General features: G+C 34.5%; 1 protein-coding gene across 1 annotated transcript in view; it reads right to left on the minus strand.

The window, feature by feature from the left end:
* The window catches only part of LOC150094290 (moesin/ezrin/radixin homolog 1-like), a 216,448-nt gene that overhangs the window by 76,922 nt on the left and 116,773 nt on the right, over positions 1-22,753 (minus strand). Inside the window, exon 9 of the mRNA XM_090412297.1 lies at positions 12,111-12,207. Coding sequence (XP_090268423.1) covers positions 12,111-12,207 — 97 coding nt within the window. The remainder of the gene's footprint in view (positions 1-12,110; positions 12,208-22,753) is intronic.

Below are 22,753 nucleotides of genomic sequence, written 5' to 3' on the forward strand. Positions count from 1 at the left end.
GTGCCTGCACATATTTCAATGAACATGAAGTTGCATCGTGACTAGTACAGAGTTTGCCAAAAACCTGTATTTTTATTAATATTACTTGCTTGTATTTTGAAATCTGTACTACTAGCTTAGGAATCTCAAAACTCAGTAGTTTTGTTCAATTTTCCATTCTTCTCTTCATAAACAAAAAAATAATTCCCAATTAATATGGGCTGCACTGTGCTCAGATACTGAACAGCAGAAAATGCTGCCTAAAAGGTGATCTGTGCTTCATATCCTTGTTTAGATACTTTACCTTATGTAACTCCCACCAACAAAACAAAATGCAGTGAACTAATAGTACATTAGAACTATAGGTGGAAGTTTCTTTAATTTTTTTTTTTTTTTTACTTATTTTAGAAATCCTGTTTTAGAGACCAAACATGGATCTTTCTCAAGCTTTCAATAAACATGACAGTGGTTTCACACCACATGATGAAATCACCTGAAAACAACTGTGTACATCCATGTCTGGTGAGATTTGAAACTACAACCTGATCAGAGTAGGTATGCAAACTTGCAATCAGAGGTTATAACCAAGATCACAAGCTTGAGTTAGAGTCTATTACAAACACATCTGACAAGAAAGTTAGGTTGACATGGAAATGTCAACCTAACTTTCTATTATATTAATTTTTTTTTAGGAAAGTTATTGACCTTTTTAGTTATCTTACACCAGCTACTTAGGTGGCGTTTTTTGGAATTGTCAGTTAGTGTTTAATTTTGAGCTTAATGTACTGAGGATGCCTGTGACACACAGGCGAAAATTACACTAATAAATAATCTTTCTACGCGAGTTTTTTCCGTTATTTATTGTGTACCGATATGTCTACTCACGGTTTACCTCTTTTAAAAGATCTGACAAGTTCATGTGGAATGAAAGTTTTACACTGTCATGGAATAGCACTTGCCTGAAATCATGTTCACCTAAGATGTCCATCCATAAAATGTCCCCGTTCTGTTGAATGAAAAGTTCAGGTTGACTGGTGCTGGCTTAAAGGATGGGATAGGATCCAGAGTCCTACCAATTGATGCATTTCTCCTACTAAGAGGTTTTTTTCTTCAAATCTTTACAACTTTCTCCTCACAACACTTGTTTGCCCTAAAGTTGTGGATAAAGTCAAGAGTTCCAAGGAACTTGAAAGAAAGTTACATCCAACAGACGAGCCTAGCCTTGCTCAGTGTGACTTATAATACCACCAAATAGAAACCCCCCCTAAATTTCACCCTGTGGGACTGCAGAATTCTATGCTAGGTTCATTCCTGCACAGTTACCATTATAAGAGAATCCTTGTTGGTATTTTTCCCCTCTGCTCATCCATATGAGAGCTCAGCCAAGTGGAGAGCATTATCTACTCTCCAACCAACTGGCTGCAAGTTCCAATCCTGCCTTGAATACGCACGTTTGGGAAATTATTACGTAGGAAGTGAATCACCTGGTGTGAGACCACTTACCTGCTTATTGAAAGGCCTGAAAAACATGTCAACCATGCACTCTTGGTTTGCAACTTTTCATGGCTAGAGAAAGAGACAGACATGAAGCAGCTCAAATTCAGTGAAGTCTCACGAGATTGACAAATCAGAATATCCCATGCAACTAGTTCCATCATGCCAAGCATGGATGCATGTCTCTAGGTATTGTCAGGCTTCAGGCAAAAAAAAAAAAAAAGATGTGCATTTGAAAACCTAGTGCATAACAGTATCCTGCAATTCAAAGAAGTGAATTTAAGCAGCGAGTCAAATGACTGCTCGAATTCTAAATCATCATAAAAATCAACTGGATTGGTGCATCTCATGGTGATGCTGATTTGGCAACATCTTGGCACCCGATTGTCCTATGCTGACATTGACATTCAGGTTCCCAAAGCTGGATAAAACAAGGTGGTATAGCAAAGAAGAGTGGCATGAATTCTGCATCTCTACAGTAGTGCAGCTTATCAAGGCCTTGTAATACTATTTATCCCTTATCATCAGCAATTATCTTCTGAGTTGTATTTGAAATCTTGGTGACCTTTAAACTAACTTCTTATCCACTGTAACCCTAACATCACTAGCCTCATCAGTTTCTCCAAGTATAATGCTGCCACACTGTATGCCACTAAAAATCTCGTCACACCAAAGTGCACAACTGCACACTAATATTTTATTGACAAGTATTATTTGCCTACAGTTGCAGCCTATTCAAGATAATCTATAAGTGCTGCATGTAAATAGCATTTCCGATCACTCGTGTATCTTTGTACTGTCAGCAAACAACTGAACATTAATGTTGGATTCTTATTAATATCAAAAAATGAACAAAAATGGTCTAAAGGTCTGATTCCTGAGGAACACCTTTGGCATCTTTAAAGCCATCCTCTTATCCAAGTCAATATTCTCATCTCTTATTCTCTAATTTATGAAACTCCCTTTATGCGGAGAGTTTATTTCTCACTTGGTTAGACTATAATAAGTTTAGTTTAATCCTTTATCCAAGTGTGAGCAAACAAAGTTTCCGCCTGAAAGTATCTTCAGGACTGCGGTAAGGTAGTGCAACACCAGGCAACTCGTTGCAAAGGTGGAGAAAGCTCTCATTACTCGTATCTCAGTATCTCCCATAATGCAATAAAGGTATGGGTAGTGACCCTTGCCTTAATGCATAGCATTATACATATCTGCAAGGAGATGTGCTTTGCATTATGGGAGATACTGAGATATGAGTAATGAGAGCTTTCTCCACCTTTGCAGCGAGTTTCCTGGTGTTGCACTACCTTACCCCAGTCCTGAAGACACTTTCAGGAATAAACTTTGTTTGCTCACACTTGGATAAAGGATTAAACTAAACTTATTATAGTTTAACTAAGTGAAAAATAAACTCTCAGCATCTTTCTCTGAATCCGGAGTAATTTAATAATAAGGTTGCACACCCTTTTGCAACTCCTATAGGTTAGATGACCTTGTAAAAATAATCATATTAAAAATTCTGAATATTTTTACGTATTAATTATGCTTGTTAGTTTTTGTTTTCATACACGCAGTGTCTGCACTTGTAATGTGCTCGTTATGAAAATGTTATATTAGAAGTAACATGTAAAGAAGTAAAAATATTGAAGTACTTACTAAACTGATTATTTGTGTTACTTATAAGAAAGTTTGTTATATTTTAAAATGTTGAATTTTGTGTTTTGTGAAAGACTTTCTCTTAGCGCTGATGGATACAGCGAGTCAGCCATTTTATTGCAGTGCGTAGTTTCTGACTTTTGTAGAGTGCGCATGCTCCCGGAGAGAACTTGATGTGTGATTGACAGCTGACAAGGAAAGCGTTGCGTATCTAAGTTCCAGTTGTAAACAAGAGAGCGTTCGGAAGTTTTTTTAGAACACTGGCCAAGGAATATTCAAGTTGGAAGGAACTTGATTTTTTGTGTGCGGCAGTCAAAGGAAGTTTTATAATGTATTCCGAAAAAGGAATAGTGAAAATAATAGGTTTCAAGCAGGAATAAGAAATGAATAAAAAGGAAGTCTTGAAACTATAAGTTTTTTTATAAACTGGCCGTGGAATATTCAAGTTGGGAGGAACTTGATTTTTTGTGTGCGGCAGTCAATAGAAATTTCATAATGTATTCCGAAAAGGGAATAGTGAAAATAATAAGTTTCAAGTAGGAATAAGTAAAGAATAAAAAGGAAATCTTGAAACTATAAGTTTTGGCCGGTAAATATTCAAGTTAGAAGGAACTTGATATTTTTTTGTGTGTGGCAGTCGGAAGATATTTTATAGTGTATTCCGAAAAGGGAATAATGGAAATATTAGGTTTCAAGGAGAAATAAGTAATGAATAAAAGGAAATCTTGAAACTAAGTTTTTATGGTGAAATAAGTTAAGACTGTCAATTTAGTATTGTGAATGAAAGGAGAACTTGTTGCTTACATTCTAAAGTGAATGTTTTTCTTAGAGAAAATATTGATAAGGAAGTTTTATAAGTATTAAGAATGCCTGAAAGTGAAAGTTTAGAAAATATATTGATTAAGAAGATTTTTAGGTATTAAAAGGTGCCTGATCTGATGAGTATTACTACTAAAAGGAAAACAGGATATAGTCAAGAAGACTTTGTGTGTGTTATATTGATTGATGAAAAGGATCCTGAAAATGAAGTACAGAGCCTTGTAACTTCTGGAAAAGAGCCTTAACAGAAAGAGAAAAAGACTATGAACATTTTTTTGTGATTGTGAAAGAAAAAGTGTTTAGTCTTAAGAGTAAGTTTATATTTTTAAATAAGGCCTTGGATCCATATAATCTGTAGTTATAGTTATGTATTATTACTAGAAGTGTATATATATTGTTTTAGTTTTATTAAATGTGTTTATTTTGTACTTGGTATTGAGTCAATGATTAGTTGGATTCTGAAAGAGTGAGTTAAAGTCATTGCACCAATTGGAGTGAACTCTTTGTGCAAATATAATAACATATAGGGACACTCGGAGTCAAAAATAAAAATAATTGTTAGTAAAAGAGATTTATATAATAAATCACCTCATAAGTATATAGAGAGAATAATAATATACATAAAGAGGGAAATATATATAAAAATACATATATAAATAACAATGGCACAGCCTACAGAGTAATTGATTATGATAACTAACAACCTCTCATTGCTTCTGCCTTTGTATCTCCACTACTGGGCCTGGCTCCCACTGAAGAGACCTCAATAAACGTCGAAACAGGTATGGGTAGTGGCCCTTGCCTTAATGCATAGCATTAAACATATCTGCAAGGAGATGTGCTTTGCATTATGGGAGATACTGAGATAGGAGTAATGAGAGCTTCCTCCACCTTTGCAACGAGTTGCCTGCTGCTGCACTACCTTACCCCAGTCCTGAAGATACTTTCAGACGTAAACTTTGTTTGCTCACACTTGGATAAAGGATTAAACTAAACTTATTATAATCCCTTTATGTGGTACAGCAATCCCTCAATTAATGCACCTAACGTGTTCTTTAAAATAGGCGTATTAATCGAAAACACACTAATTAAATATAATAACCTATGGGAAAAAGTATAATTCGTTCCTCAAATTTCTTTTTTGACCCTTAATTTGTTTTATAAAAGAATTGGGGTATGACTTGGGGCCTAGTTAAAGGAAAACCATGAAAATGAAAGACAGTAAAACATATTCTGAATATAAATTTATTATTCTACTTTTTAACAAAGAATTGAGCTAACGTAGTTTGGTGAGCATTCTGTTTCTTTTTTCATACAACTGATGGTAATTTGCAGCCACTTCCTTATCTGCACTTGCAGCTTCGTCTGTGATTAGAACATGTAGGCTATTTCTCTTTCTGTAATGCTCCAACCACCCAGTACTAACATGGAAGTCTTCTTTTCAATCATTGATAGCCCTTTCTTTCGAGGTTGCAAATAGACAATGCTTTTGATTTAATAAGGTCAGTGCTTAGCAGGATCCGTTTTTGGTTACAATTGATCCATGTAGAAAGAAGTCTCTCTAATTCAATCATTATAATACATTGATTTTGAGTGGTCTGCATGCATGATGAACTTGAAGCAGCTTTCTTTTTGAAGCACCTTTCTCTTTATATTCAGCAGCTTTGCTTGAAATTGCTCTTATAGTTGATTCACCCATTTTGTGTTCTTGTCCTATATTTACTCTGGACTTGTTTTTTTCTTTATTATTTCAAGTTTTTTTTTTCCTCCAATGAGATTACTTTTCAAATCTTTCTCACACTTTAGTACTTTTATCAGTACTTTTACTTTTTTGCTCACTAATTCTTTTACTCATGATTAAAAGTTGGGAAAATAAAAAAGTAAGGAAAACAATTGCAAAGGAGGCACGAGATATAATCAGCAAAATGCTACATAATTAGACAACAAATTTCGAAAGTAAATTTGGAACATAGTGTACATGGAAATAGTGTAGCACTGTATGCCATTAAAAAATAATTTTGTAAAATGTTTTAAATCAGTAACTAAATTATTTCATCCTGGTGAGTCATTTTTTAAAATAGCCATAAAAAATGTATAGATAGAAATTTTTTTAAATCTAACATTTGTTTTTAAGATGTATATAAGTACATTAATCGAATTTTAGAGGCGCATTAATTGCATTTGTGTATAGGAAAAAAAAATTATGCACTAATTGAAAACACACTGATCAAAGGACTGCTGTATCAAATGCCTTAGCAAAGCCTAACAGTATCAGTGTATCCATTCCTTTTATCCAAGCAAATTACTTAGACATGATCTTACTTCATTAACATGCTGTTCCTTACAAAATATAGCTTAAAAACTCACTTTTCTATGCTAATTCTTATCAACTTTTCTAAAATATTGAAAACTCCAAAAATCCTGATAGGTTAGTAGTTGTAATAAATCACATCAGTTTTTTTCATCCCTATTTGCTGAGACTCAAAATTATACAACTAGGTCAAGGGTTTAACCAGTTCAATTGAACTTTCCTTCAGCATACATGCTGATAACCTATCAGTTCCTACTGTCAAATTTAATTTGTCCAGGCTATGCAAAAGCTTTAGAATTTCAGTATAGCTCTGAAGATCTGCTCATTTTAAACTTTATGAAACCTTTCATTAGGTATGCATTACTTAAAGCTCCCATACTGGAAGCATATAGTAACTGTCCTGTTAAGAATGAGAAGAAAGATTTTAATGTTGCTTTCTGGCTTTTATGATCCATGTAACAAACATTGGGAATGATTTATGTTAAATGAACTACTACGATTTTTTTTTTTTTTTTTTTTTTTTTTTTTTTTTTTTTATTGGGGTCAATTCTTCAATGAACATGGACATTATATTTCAATGAACATTATTTTTCTAGATGATGTTTATTAGAATCCTCTCAAGGATGCAAAATACCTTTTAAAGACTTTTCAAACAATGGTAAGTCGGCTGATCTCATATGGTGGCACTAGGGTTTTACCTCCTATAAACTGGTTTTTGATTCAGCAAAACAGATGACCAGCCAGAAGAACAAAATGCAAGTAACAGAACAGTAAAGACTTAACTGTAAAAAATTCGTAATAAGTATACTGTCGTTTTAATTTTTGAACCTTATAAAACTGTACTGTGTGTTACCGCCACTATAAAACAAAAGAATAATCATCCAAATCGTCCTCCACAATCAATCAGATCTTCATTATCTTCCCTATTTGAAGGACCAGGCTGACTCTTCTGGTGTAACCTTTTTAATTTTTTTTAATGAAAATATCCAATGTGTTTTGCTTATTCCTCTTTTCATTATAAATTTGTTTATAGCAAGCAAACACATCGTGTACTCTTTCTACCAGGAAGTAGCGTTCAACATTGGGATCCATGTCTTCAACCATTTTGAGAACAAGGCTAACTGCAAAGAACATTTCTGCAAGATCCCTTCACTGTAAATTGTTTAACTACCTCTTGTTTCTCTTTTCCCTCTTCCTTTTCTCCTTCTTCCGCAACACGTTCCTCCAGTTTGACCAATTCTTCAGTGGTCAACTCTTCAGGAGCACTTTCTATGAGTTGAATTATGTCATTATGATTCACTTCAAGATTCAGATTGTTTGCTAGGCTCACTATTTCTTCAATCAATTTAAAAGGTCTTCATTTTTTTTTTTTCAAAACTTCCAAAATTGTGCATAAATCTTTTTAATGTCTTTTTCCATATGCCACTCATACACTGAGAGGTCACTTCATCCCAAAATCACAGAAATATTTTTAATAGCATGACAAATATTGAATGCTTTGCAGAATTACATGAATCTGGTCATTTCCTTCAGTGACAGAAATGGCTTGTGAAAAAGTTCTCCGTAGATAATAAGCCTTACTGCAAGAACTCCCTGATCCATTGGTTACGTCAATGAGAAACATGACCGTGAACTTGGGATGAAGATCACCGATGTAAGGTGGATGACCTGAAGCATTACCTAGAATTAATAAAATTTTAAATTCTACATTTTTTTTTCACACAATAGCTTTCTATTTCACTCCCATAACAGTTGATTAAGGCATCCACAAACAATTTTTGCAGATGCCTTAATCAATTCTTATTGCTCTGAAAATGAACTGGAAGGGTATGCTACCTTATGTTTGAAGGCTCGTAGATTCTCATTGTGCCATACCACAAACAGTTTCAGTTTATATCCAACCACATTACCCCCAACAGAATCATAATATGTTCTTTAAGAGCTTTGAAACTAGGCATAGATTTGAGTTTTTTGTGGATGAATATCCACTGGAGTATTCCCCCCCCCCCCCAAAAAAAAAAAAAAAACAAGGAGGTCTAAACCATATTAAATATTTGATGTGCAAATAATTTTCCTCCATAATAATTTTATCCAATTTGTCCACAAACTCCTTGATAGCCTTCTCATCAGCATTTGCAGATTCACCATACATTTTCACATTATCAGCACAAATTGCTGTTTGAATCTCATGAACCAACTGGAAGAAGGGACAGGTTCTACTTTCTCCTTCAACATGTTGAAGAGACTTGGTGCCTTAGCAGTTATGGTCATAGTGTTAATTGGTATGTGCTTTTGGTTCAGGTCCTCTATCCATGATGCAAGTAGCTTTTCCATGTCACTCATAGGACCTTGTCGTTGCTATCGTCAAGGTAATAGAAGCAGATCCTTTCACAGCCTCTAATTTTATCCTTATTTTCAAAATGGTCGCAACTGTAGAATGAGACCATCTGAATTCATATGTGATCACATTGAGGGGCTTACCAGCTTAATGTTGCTTTATAACTTGCAACTTCGTTTCAAGATCAATTGCTCGCTTCTTTTTCTGCAATTCTTCACTAGGTTTTTTGATTGGGCATGTAGAGGCCATGCTGCACAAAATATCATGAAACATTTAACGATAAATAACAAATAACCTATTTCTCAAACACAAAATCAACAGAGGAACTGTTGAAGACACATGCCAAGTGCCACTGAATGCACTGTTGCCACTGCGCATGATGCATTGTTGCTAAATAGAAATGTTTTTTACTTTACGCTCGCTTGCATCTTGTTCAAAAGTATAGTTGAAAATGACATTTATTCCCTTATGGGATCACGGACATATCTTCGAATAGATGCATGGGAGATGGGATGATTGTGTATATTTTTTTTTTGTAGTTCATTCTGTGATATTTTATTAACACACAGAACCCATTTATTTCTAACAAATATCCATTATTTGTTTGCAAAGTTGATTCTTGTAGTTGTAAAAGTCAAAAATTTCACTTCTGTTTATTTTCTTCTTTGGTCTAACATGCATGTTTCACTTCCATACAAAACATTAACACTGAATATTCATCTTATTTCTTTGTATTAAATCTGGCTTCAATGCCAATAATTCTGGTAAATTTACTAATTTGTTCTATTGGTTTATTATTTAGAATTATTCTGATTCTTATTGGGCTGTCTGGTATGGGGTATAAAACTCCTCATACCGTAATTACTATTTCCTCTGTTAAGTCATTAATTATCCAGGAAATGCTCTTTGCTCTCATACTTCTAGGACATTAAACCTCTATGCGGATAAGTTCTTTCAAACATGCATAGTAAAGACAATACTTGCAGTACACATTAGTAGAGGTAGAAATAATCACATTGTATTAGAGATGAAATATAGCAGCAACTTCACACTTCCAATAAGCATGTCTTATTACCAGATGACAAGACATTTGCCACCTAGTAATTTATTTTCATTCCAGTTTAACATAGTTTTTGATCCAGAAACGCCAACAAGAATCAATTCAATAGCTATGGAAAGTAAATACAGAAATAAAAGAGATCAGTTAATACAGTCACAGATGAATATGCTTACAAGAAATTTCTGACATACAATGGGATTTTGAGTCCATATTTCTCCAACTAACTGATATAAATTCATCTGACTAAAACACAAATAATTAAAAATGAATCATTTAAATGCAAGTGCAGTATAGTATCTTTATTTCTTATTTTCCTGGTAAAAAAGATGTTTAACATCAGGAAATACAAAACAGTGCCCATTTATTTTGTTAATTTAGCAAAGAATTAAACAAAATTGAATTTAAATTGGAACCTCATACTTCATTCAAAATAAGAGGTACATATGCAGTATATTGCATTGTTGTCTAAACATTAACAGTTTCTGTTTATTTACTCATAATGCTTGAAGCTAATCATTAAACTAAGTTTATTTAACTAGATTACCAAGTCAATATTTCTTATGACTCTTAACTGGCATCCATCCATGAGTACAGTGATGGATACTTACTGAAGGTATCAAAAATGATCTTCCAAATTTTTCGCAATGTGATGTGCCAAATTTGTTTGAGTTCGGAAATGTAATAGTACTGTGGTATATTCCACAAATAATCTCTCCAATTTAAATCTGTTTCTGTATATAGGAAGGATGTTCCCACATTTATATAAAAAAAACTGTAGATTTCCAATCTTGTTCATCAGATATGATCCTTAGAGTCTGAGGATCAGGGTCAGTTTTGATATAGCCTCCCTATTCACTAATGTACCCCAAAAGAAACCTCATAACTCATTCAGGCTATCCACAGACACATCAGCTTTATTCATCTTCACTATGCTCTCTGGCTATTTTACCTGGCAGGGAAAACCTACAAGCAGATCAAAGGCATAGCTATGGGCTCCTGCCCCCTCTATCCCCTTGCCAATCTTTACATGGAAGATTTTGAAAACATGGTGCTAACCACCCCTCTCAAAAATCCACAATATAGCTGTGCTACTTGACATGATCTCCATATGGCCACATGGTGGATATATGTTATAATTGTTTTTAGCATGCCTCAACAGTCAACACCTGAGGATCCATTTTCACCACTGATAAAGAAAACAATAACTGTCTACTCTTCCTTGTTACTAGTTACCCACCTACCAAATAGATCCTTATCCTTGTCAGCCTACAAAAAATCCACCTACATCAGAAGGTATATTCACTACCCCTCCCAGGAGTATGGTGTTACACAACCACCTGCTCAGACTACATTAGTCTCTCCGCTGTAATCAGTATAAGTCGGGACATTTTTAGCCAATGGCTTCTCCCTTTTTTAACAATATTAACAAAGCAGTCCATCCACCTGTTCCTCCCTCCCCCCTACCAACATACACCTTAAAAAAAAAATCAATTGCCATCCAGGTCAGCTAAGAAAAATTTGCATGCATTCTTAAAAATCATAACATATAAATCTTCTTTAGTCCTTCCAAAAAATTAGCTAACCTTATCTGCTCACCTAAAAATCCTCTACAGTATCCCTTACTCCTGCAAGCTGAACTACTTCAGACAAACAGGAAGAAATGCCAATATCTGTCTAGAAGTCATTCTAGGTTAGACTGTGCCATGAATAATCACTGGATCCAATGAGGGAAAACCTCCTTCCTATATAAAAAAATATTTAAATAGGGACTATTTCTGGAATCCACTACAGCATTCCAGCAACTTACTTCAGCTGCATCTCACTGCCAAAAATACAGGCAAGCGTCACTTTGAGACCTTCAACAAGTGTCCTCCATTGCACACATAGAAGACACCAGTTAGGACTGTAGACCCCATCTTTTACAGTCTGTGTTTGTTTTCCTACTAGTGAGTCTGCATGTATGTGCTCAACGTATTTTTTTGTTTTGTGCCTATGAAGATGCCTTGGAGACCAAGGCAAAATACTGATTAAGTAACCGAATTAGCTAAATAAATTTATTTGGCTAATTTTAGCTTAGAATTTTTTTCCCACTAAATGTCAACACGAGTGCAATCCAAACGCTCTAGATCTTTATATATAAAGATCTGGATAAAAATCCTACATCTAACCTCTACTTTCAAAAAATTATATTTGTTATAATTTTCAAACATTTTGACCTTATTCTTATTCAAGAATTACTCAGATGTTTTTTTTTTCTTTTTTCAAAAAAAATTTTAAACTTCAAAAATAAGCACACAGGGCTCATCTTAAAATTTTCTGAGGGGAAGTGGAAGTTACAAGAGCCATTATTATTCTCAATATATAACGAGAACAAATTTGACAAATGTGAAATGCGTTTAATTGTTTCTGACAAATTTAAATAAAGATATATACAACAAAACAACTTTAATACATACTGGTGCTTTCTTGTCAATTGGCTTTATAACAAATTTCCTGTCATTGAATGATATATTTCTAATTTCACTCCATGGAAAGCCTATTTTGGGTGTTAATCTATGCAGAAGAGGAATAAGCAAATATTACTAAATCAAATTAACATATTTACCAAAATAAGTAATTTATTTCACTTTTTTTTTTTTTTTTTTTTAAAGAGATTGCCAATTAATACCTACTTACCTATGAATCTTCTAAAACAGGAGCTGTGCATACATTCTTAAATATTAATACAGCTTTTATATTTTTAATATGTTGCTGCCATTTATGGACAATCTGTTCACCCTAATTTTTCTCCTGAATATGAATTTATTCAACTAGTTTATCATGATATCAGAAATCCTTATCCTATCATTATTTTGTGTCAGCAAATTATTTAATTTAACTAAAGCCTTGAAAGAGAGATTTAAAAAGGAAGATTATTTCAGACTACATTTTAGTGAAAAAAAAGGGAAGGAGGAAAAATAAGAAACTAAACAGTTTTATAAAGCAATTGACTTTTGTTACTACTGAAATATTTTATAAACTTAATCGCGTGGAAAGGCTTATGTGTTCGTCACACATGTTGGTTGGATTTTTAACAGTATTGATGCGAACACAGATTGATAAGAAAATAACTATTTATTAACTTAATGCTAATATTTCACTGGTATTATATCCAGCATCTTCAGAGCATACCAAGTTTGTTATAGTAGCGAGACAATTGTAGCATGCAACACAAAGACTAGAGTCCTAATTAGGCACCATCTAAGTTAAAAAAATAAATAAATAAATAAAACATTAATTTGGTCTTAGGATGACTGTCTCCCAAATCTTTGATAGATTTATACAGCCATACTTGTTGAGGTTTGGAGTATGTTTCAGGGCTTCTGTTGATTCCAAGAACAACATCTCTGACTTGTAAAAGCTTCTGTGCAGTACTTTTGTTTTTTTCCAATTGATCCTGTGTGCAAGGGTATCCAAAAAGTGGTCTGCCAGACCCGACTTGCCACAGCAAAAGTGGCGGATATATTTTTTGTGTTCACCGAGGCAGATGCCCACAGTTCTTCCTGTCTGTCAATAGTAGGCTCGATGACACGAACAGGGCACTTCATAAATTCCTGGATGCGATAAAGGAGAGAATCTGCCCTTAGGTGAATGGATGAGAGTTGCCAATTTCACAAAAGGTTTAAATATAGTGCATAGTTGGTGTTTGTTAAGTGCCCTAGATATCTTTTCAGATGTGCCTTTAATGTATGGGATGGTGATAGTTTTGTTGTAATCTTCTGTGGTAAATAGTGGGAGAGATTTTTGGGGAGCATTTAGTATTTTATCTATCTTATGAGGATTACAGCCATTGGTCATGAAGGTGTGATGCAGGTGAGAAAGTTCAGCTGTGAGAGCAATGTCATTGGAACAAATTGGTCTAGCTCTATGGGTTAGTGTTTTTAAGATACCATATTGTTGAGAAAGGTGATGGTGTGATTGTTTATGTAAATATCTCCCTGTATGTGTGGGTTTTCTATAAATTGAGAATGATAAGGAACCTTCTGGAAGACGTGTGATAAGTGTGTCCAGGAAGGGTAGACAGTCACTGGCTTCTAGTTCCATTGTAAAGTGGATTTTAAGGTGTTGTCTATTTAGATGCATTAAAAACGTATTCAATGTGTCTGGGCCATGTGGCCAAATAGCAAACACATCAACATAGAGTAGCCAGAGACTAGGTTTGAGAGTGGCTGTGTCGATAGCTGGTTTTTCCAGATGTTCTATGTAGAAGTTGGCTAGTGTGTGTGTGGGGGGGTCCCATAGCTGTCCAATCTAATTGTTTGTATATTTTCCCTTTCCATGTAAAATAACCTGCCTGTACTGAGAATTTAAATAGCTGAAATATATCAAGGGGAAACTGTGAATTTAGTAAATTAAAAGTTTCAGTTAATGTTAGATTCATGAATAAGGAGGTGATATCAAAACTCACCACTAAGTCTGAACTTTTTAAGGTGTGGTTTTCTAAAATACTTTTTAGGCGGGTAGAATTTTTAACAAAAGAGGAAGAATTGTTTGTGCAAGTGGCTAGTAGTTTGGCTAAATCTTTAGCATGTTTATATGTGGGACTGTTTATACTATCTACAATAGGGCGTAAAGGTGTACCTTGTTTGTGAATTTTTGGAGCTCCATATATCCTGGGTGTTTTAAAGTGGAGAGGTTTGAGTTTGTTGACTATTTATTTTGGCCAGGAAGTGACTTTGTTCAATAACTTGCACACCTTATTCTTTTGCGAGTTGGTAGGATCTCTATCAATAATTTGATATGTTGACTGGTCTTGGAGAAGTGCGTGCATTTTGCTTTCATATTCTGTTGTATCCATCACTATAGTTGCATTTCCTTTGTCTGATTTGGTTATGGTAATGTGGTTATTATTGCATAGCTCTTTTACAGCCATGATTTCTTTATGTGGGATATTATATTTGGGAGGCCTAGAATGGATGTTGATCAAGTCTAATCGAATATTATTGGCTATTGCTGGAGGCAGGTCGTAAATTTTATAAACTTGTTATAACATATTAAAAACAAAAAGCAAAAATTTTCCACTATGATGTTTTTGAGCAATGTTTATATAATATTTGGAAAAGCCTATTTGTGAAGAAAACTTTCCTGCATAAAGCAGGTTGTCAAAATATTAAAAGAACAGAAAGTTGTTTATATTACAAAGCTTAATATTCCCAGGTATTTTAACAGTGAAGCTATTTTACTCAGTTCATTAACTGCATTTCCTCAACAAATTTCTGAAAGCCAAAAGAATTTATACCAAAAATTATCCAAATAAGCATTTTTCTGTGTTATATATAAAAATAGAAATCAATCTTTTGAATGGACTTCTAATGATGTTGAAAGTTTATTTTTCACTTGGTTAGACTATAATAAATTTAGTTTAATCCTTTATCCAAGTGTGTACAAACAAAGTTTGCGCCTGAAAGTATCTTCAGGACTGGGGTAAAGTGGTACAACACTGCGCAACTTCTTGCAAAGGTGGAGCAAGCTACCAACACTCCTACCTCAGTATCTCCCATAATGCAAAACACATCTCCTTGCAGATATGTATAATGTTATGCATTAAGGGAAGGGCCACTACCCAGACTAGTTTCGACCTTTATTGAGGTCTCTTCAGTGGGAGCCAGGCCCAGAGGTGGAGATACAAGGCAGAAGCAATGGCAGGTCATCTTTATCTATAGGAGTTGCCAAACGGTGTGCCACCTTTTTATTAAATTACTCTGGATTTAGAGAAAGATGTTGAAAGTTTATTTTTTGCTTGGTTAGACTATAATAAATTTAGTTTAATCCTTTATCGAAGTGTGTGCAAACAAAGTTTGCACCTGACAACTCCTATAGGTAAAGATGACCTGCCATTGCTTCTGCCTTGTATCTCCACCTCTGGGCCTGGCTCCCACTGAAGAGACCTCAATAAAGGTTGAAACTAGTCTGGGTAGTGGCACTTCCCTTAATACATAACATTATACATATCCGCAAGTACATGTGTTTTGCATTATGGGAGATACTGAGGTAGGAATGTTGGTAGCTTGCTCCACCTTTGCAAGGAGTTTCCCAGTGTTGTACCACTTTACCCCAGTCCTGAAGATACTTTCAGGTGCAAACTTTGTTTGCACACACTTGGATAAAGGATTAAACTAAATTTATTATGAACTACTACTAATGATGTTTTCAGATTTCTCTATACGTTAATCTTCCTATCTATAATATCCTAACCTATTCTCTTTAGGTTAATCTTCCTGAACTGTTACTTTTCAAAAGTAATAAAGCTTAAAACAGAAATACCATATTCTATGATTTCTCAACTATCTGTTAAAAAATCTGGTCTGATGTGTCTGGCCTAAATCCAGCTTAACTAATTTCCCTTTAAATTTATGGCTGTATAATCTTTCTTGGAACACTATTATGAAATAGTACAATGAGAGCTTCATTCAGATATTTGATCTTATGCTGAAGTGCAGCTACTGCAAAACATTACCCAATCTCAGCAGAGAGTTGAATATTATCTACTCCAGCTACTTTTCCTCACACCCAGGTTTCTGATTGCTTTTTTTACTATCTCAAATATCAATATTCACATTCCTTCTGGACATTTTCTACCATTGGTCTACTCTTTATTCCCTCTTAAATAATTTCTTTGTTTTGCTCATGTCATCTTTTTGAGATACTCTTTTTATAAACTTTATTACTAGTCCTAAAAAACATCTTCATAATATTTAGTTTCTATATATTGTTACTTTTCAAAAGTAATAAAGCTTAAAACAGAAATACCATATTCTATGATTTCTCAACTATCTGTTACAAATCTGGTCTCAACCATTTAATCTGGTATGATGTGTCTGGCCTAAATCCAGCTTTAATTTCCCTTTAAATTAATAGCTGTATAATCTTTTTTGGAACACTAAGATAATTCTCACGCATTTCATTTTTATGAAATGGGAAAACGGGAGCTTCATTCAGATATCTGATCTTGTGCTGAAGGCTGGCCTGGTTGGCCGAGTGATTAGCATGTCCACTCTCCAGCCAAAAAGGTTGCAGGTTCGAATCCCGCCGTGGGCATGGATGTTTGTGATTGCCTGTGAAAATATTAGTGATGATGGGCAGTAGATGGCACGGGTGTAATTGCAGTTAGTTGTAGTTGGTGGATTGAGTGGTGGAGACAAAGATGTAGAGTAGGGGTCCTCCCTCGATGAGTCTTTGGACTCCCTGGAGGTGTTACATAATAATAATAGTATTCCTTCCAAAATATCTCATAGTACTGTTTAGTTACACATCCCATGTGTAACTTTATCCTGAACCTATTTTTTGTTGGAACACCCATTACTGAACCATCATAGTCAGCTAAGCACAGAAATTAAACTGCTCCTATACAAAATGCTGATCAGGTCAGCATCCTGATATATATATATATATATATATAGAAGGTTCACTCACGTGGAATCACACAGCAAGTTCAAATGTTAGCAAACTACAGATAATCCAAAACAAACATTTATGAATGGCATTCAAAGCATCATGGCTGCTTAACAGTATAGCCAAACACCTAGAAAAAAAAAATACATTCATTAAACTCTGATATTTTGCTGGTTTTCTACCCAGCAACATCAGAACAAAATGTTTTTGGTAATTTCTTTATGCTAGGATGTAACTTTTTTTTTAATAATTTCTACACATCTTTTCTTTTGGAATTATGACCAGCAAAGAACAGAGTATCTATCAACTTGCGTCAACAGTGACTAACAACATTCTATCAGATGTGGCTGGTATTCTAAGTAAATTCCAAACTTCTCAAGAATAATATACCACCAAAAGAAATGTCAGCACTTAGAAAGCTATATAAGAATAAACAAATTATAAGTAAAGCAATAAGGGAACTACTGTCATTATGAACCAAGCACAGTACAACAGAAAATGAATCAACTTCTTAAAGACTCCTCAATTTATCAAGATCATAGAATGGAATCCTACAAAATCACAAAAGGAAAAAAAAGTGTAAGATTATTAAAAAAAAGTTACATCCTGGCTTAAAGAAATTACAAAGAAAACTTAAACCTTATCTTGTTAAACCATCCCACATATACAGGGTCCCTAAAATTCACACCCAATACTCTCCCCCATCGTCCAGTAGATAGCATAGACAGCCCTACCTACAAACTGGCTAAATATTTATCCAATCCACTTTCCTCCCTTACATGCAACTCTTCCTCATCTATTAAAAATTCTTTGCATCTAAAAATATTAATAGAAATTATTGAGATAAAGAACCAAAAGGCTTCACTTCGGCAATGCAAAATTATTCAAATTAAGTGGATATATAATCCACCATTATTTCTTAGCCGAATAAGAAACTCTAAGATAGAAAATCTAAATCTAACAGTTTCATGCCGAATATAGAAACTATATAAAGGTTTGGCGAGTGCAAGCATAAGCCAACAAGTAATACATGCTGGGGCAACTCGTAGTAAAGGTGGAATAAGCTCCAATCACTGTCCTTTTTAGTATTTTCCCATAATGTAAAACACATCTCTAAGAGATGTGGGGCTACCTACTCACTGATGAGACCTCAATAAAGGTCGAAACCGGTCTGGGTAGTGACCTCCTTCCATAATGTATAACCACATATCTCTCTTATGAAACTCTTAGATTTTCTATCTTAGAGTTTCTTATTCGGCTAAGAAATAATGGTGGATTCAATATCCACTTAATTTGAGTATTAATAGAAAATTTAACTGACAGATTCTGACATGGTCAGTTTTGATATTACCCCACTTTTCACTAATGTACCTTTGACAGAGAAGACCCTTGATCTTAAGCTACATCATAAATGGGCGAGGCAAAGGTTCAATAAATAAATATCTTAGGACAAATGTCCTCAAAAAAATCTACTTAACAAGTTTATCAATCAATAAAGCACCAATCAATCCATCATGCCAGAACAGTTAACCTTGGTATATCTTCTGGATCTGGCTCCTACTGATGTAACCTCAATAAATGTCGAAACAGTGACTCCTTCCATAATGCATAGCATTATGGACTTTAAGAAGTGTCTTTTGCACTCTGGGATACTAAGGCAATTGATGCAAAGTCATCAGCATAAGTAGTCTAGTTGTGAAGATAATACTTCACATGCAAACATTGTTTACACTTGATTAAAGGAGTAAATGATTCTTGGCAAGTATAATTTAGGTTTATCTTTGTGTTTAGTGTTGAATAACATAGCTACTTTCTCTGATCCCTAGTCATCATCACGAATCATGGGCTCACTGCCCGTTGATGTCTGATGCCTGTTTCACTATCTTCTTCCTTTCTTTGTCCAGTGCACAGTGTTGCAGTTTTTGTACACCCATTCCACACCAGTCATTTATATCATCTATCCATTCTCTGTATGGTCTACCTCTTCTGTTTAAACCATCCAAAATACCAAACATAAATGTCTTTATCTTCCGGTCCTCACTCATTCTACAGATGTGTCCAAATAATTGCAGCTTCCATTTTATAATCTTCTGCATTAGATTCTGTTTTGGTTGTATCTTCTGATAGAGCTGTTCATTGGTGATTTTCTGTAATCATCCTATTCTTAGAATCTTCTTGTAACAAAGTTCTTTCAAATGACAAAATTCTTTTTCTTGATTCCTTATTTATTACCCACGCTTCAGATCCGTACAGTACACCGCTGAAGATGCATGTTTCCAATACTCTTAGTTTTGTTTGCAGACTGATCACTTTACTTGTCCAGATGTTATCCATGGCCTTCAGATTTGTTCTTCCCTTTGCAATCCTGATCTTTATTTCTTTTTTACAGTCCAAGTCATATGTCAGTTTACTTCCCAAATATGTGAATTGTTCTACATTTTCTATATCAGTTCCATCCACTTGTATCTTTTGTTTCATGTTCTTCTCACCGAGTTTTTTCAAAGTTCATAACAAGTCCAAATCTCTTCCCTTCCTCATTTAACAGTTTCAGTGTTTTTTGTAGTTCTCTTTCGTCTTCTTCCATAATAACAATGTCATCTGCAAATCTCAGATTGTTAATTCTCATTCCGTGTACAGATATTCCTTTGGCATCTTCTTTCATTTTATCCATTGCTCTTTCTAAATGTGCGATGAAAATGCTTGGTGATATTGGGTCTCCCTGTCTAGTACCTCTGCTTGTTTTAAACCATTTCCCCAAATCATCACCTATTCTAACTGCTGCAACTGCATTCTGGTAAACATCTTTTAATATAGCTATTAGTTTTTTTTTTTTTTTTTTTTTTTTTTTTTTTTTCATCAATTCCATAGGATTCCAGAACTGCTAATGTCACTTTCTGGTCAATACTGTCAAATGCTTTCTGAAAGTCAACAAAGCAAGTATATATGCTTTTGTTTTTTCTCCTAGCTTTCTCTGCTATTAACCTCATTGTCAAAATCTGTTGAATTGTAGTTCTATCCTTCCTAAATCTTGCTTGCTCGTCTACAAGGTATGCTTCCAATTGTGTTCTCAATCTTTCTGTCAATATGATCATCATCACTTTACCAAGGTGACTTGTCAAGGCAACTGTTCTATAATTTTTACATTCTAGCTTATTTCCTTTCTTGTATAATGTTACTAATATTGATTTCACCCACTCCTCTGGCATTTTCCCTTCTTTCCATACCATATTGCATAGTTGGTGCATTTCTGTAACCATACTTTCACCACCATATTTAATCATTTCTCCAGTAATGTTATCGTTACCAGGACTCTTGTGTTTTAACCGTCTTATTGCTTTTTCTACCTCTCCTCTTAAAATGTCCATATTATGCTCATTACCTGGTGGTGATATCTGCTTCAATTCTTCAGTGAGTTTCCCAATGCTATCTGAATCTAGTTTTTCTTCATATAACTCACTACAGTATCTTGTCCACCACTGTACAATTTTTTCTTTATTCATCAATACTTTGCCCTTTCATCTTTAATTGTGGTCTGTTTTGGTTGCCACTTTCTATTAATGGTTCTGATCATTTTGTATACCTCCCTAGTTTTATGCTCTCCATAGTACTGTTCTATATTGTTGCATTGGGCTTCTAACCATTTCATTTTATCCATTCTGACTGCTTTTTTCACCTCATTACACTTTCTTCTATATTGCTCTTCTAATTGTTCTGATGTATCCCTTCTTATCTTCAACATTATTTTCTTCTGTACTAACTTCAGTGTTTCTTGTGTAATCCATTTCTTCTTGATCATCTCTTCTTCTGGTACTGTTTCTTCAACTGCATCTTCTATCGCCTTCATTACTCTTTTCACTCTTAAATTCAAGTTTTTTTCTTTCTCCACACTTTTAAGTTTCTCTGCTAACACTGTTCTGTATCTTCTTCCTATTTCTGCTTCACTTATTCGTGCTGTATCTCTTCTATTCTGATGTTGGGGTTTATATTTCTTTTTCAATTTCATCTTGATGTTTGCAATCACTAAACTATGGTCCGCGTCTATATCCACTCCTTGAAAAGTTCGACATTGCTGTACTGATGTTATCAATCTTCTTTTAATCATATCAATCATGTTTTTGGTTTTCCCATCATTTGATTGCCACGTCCATTTTATACACTCCTTTTGTTGGAATCTCGTGTTACAGATCATCATCTCGTAGTCCACAGCAAATTCTAACAATTTTTCACCTCGTTCATTTCTTTCTCCGAAACTATATTTTCCCATGACTTTTTCCCAACCATCATTATCTATTCCAACTTTGGCATTCCAATCTCCTTCAATAATTAGCACATCTTGCTTTGGTATTGTTTCTATTGTCTCTCTCAGATCTTTGAATAACATAGCTACTTCCTCCTTTCTCTGATCCCTAGTGCTCGAAGTAAATCATTCTATACTTAAAGGGCTCGCACAACCTTCTAGTATCAGTAACACCCTTACATGTTGATAATATTTTGGATTATTCTGTTAGATTTGCTTCTTTTTCTATTGAGTCTTTTTATGTCCCCACCCCCTCGAGGATGGTTCTGTCTTCAATTCTGCTGTAGTTGTTCCAGTGATCAACTTTACACTGACAGGCGAAATATCTGACAAAAACAATGAGGGTCTCATAACTAGGCAATGTTTCAGCTGGCATGATATCCAACTATATTTTATCATTATAGAATACAATCTGGTCATACAAGTTCCTGTCTGCCAGCTAATCATTAATTTAGTATGGGGAGAGATAGATTCCTACTAATAAGTAAATGTACCAATTAGTCCTTGATATTCCTTAAAAGCCATGTGATTATAATTGGAAGAAGATTTTGTATAAAGATCAAAATGTAGAACAGAAGATCCAATACTCTAAAATTGTGTTTATGATGAACATAGATGCAACTAACAAATAACCTCTAATACTGATTATACCATGTGCTGTTCTGGTTAGGTGAGTGGTGTCACTTTCTAATCAACAGTCTGGGTTCAAATCTCACTATGGCAAGGAAAGCATCACCTTGAGTGATGCCAACTAAAAAAGCACCAGGATTTGGTCTCTAGAGCAAGAGTTCTAATTTACCCAACTCTTAGCTCCCGCAACTATGTGAAAATTTAACATTTCATGGTGGGATTATCATTAAAAAAGAGAGAGTCAGATGTACATTTTCAAGACATCTGAATAACAATGAATCTATCACAGCAAATTATAATACTATTGCTACCAGATATTTTACAGAAATGTGTGGTGGGCATAGTAATATGTTGAAAAACAGTTAATGCACATAAAGGAAATTAGAATCTAATATAAACTCATATTTCTCCCATTATAACAAGAGCATCAATGTGACAACAGGATCTCTGGTTCTATCCACAGTTTTGTTGAAGATGGAATACTTCAGTCATCTACTCAGCAGACAAATTTTGCAGTATACTTAACATTCTAAACATCACAATGATGTGGGATGGGGGTGTACAGCATTTATTGTAAATGGTTTGCAGGTTATGACTGATGAAGTTTGTAATATTTTAATGAAGTATAAAAATACACTTGAGGATTCATCTTCCATGCTGAAATGTCTTTAGAAACACACACAACTGATTAACAAACGAAGAACTGTGTTCAATGACTACAGAAAGGACTTATCTCCTGAG

The sequence above is a fragment of the Typopeltis vanoorti genome, chromosome 22 (assembly GCF_054136105.1).
Source record: "Typopeltis vanoorti isolate ZY-2024b chromosome 22, IOZ_Tvanoo_1.0, whole genome shotgun sequence".
NCBI lineage: Eukaryota > Metazoa > Arthropoda > Arachnida > Uropygi > Thelyphonidae > Typopeltis > Typopeltis vanoorti.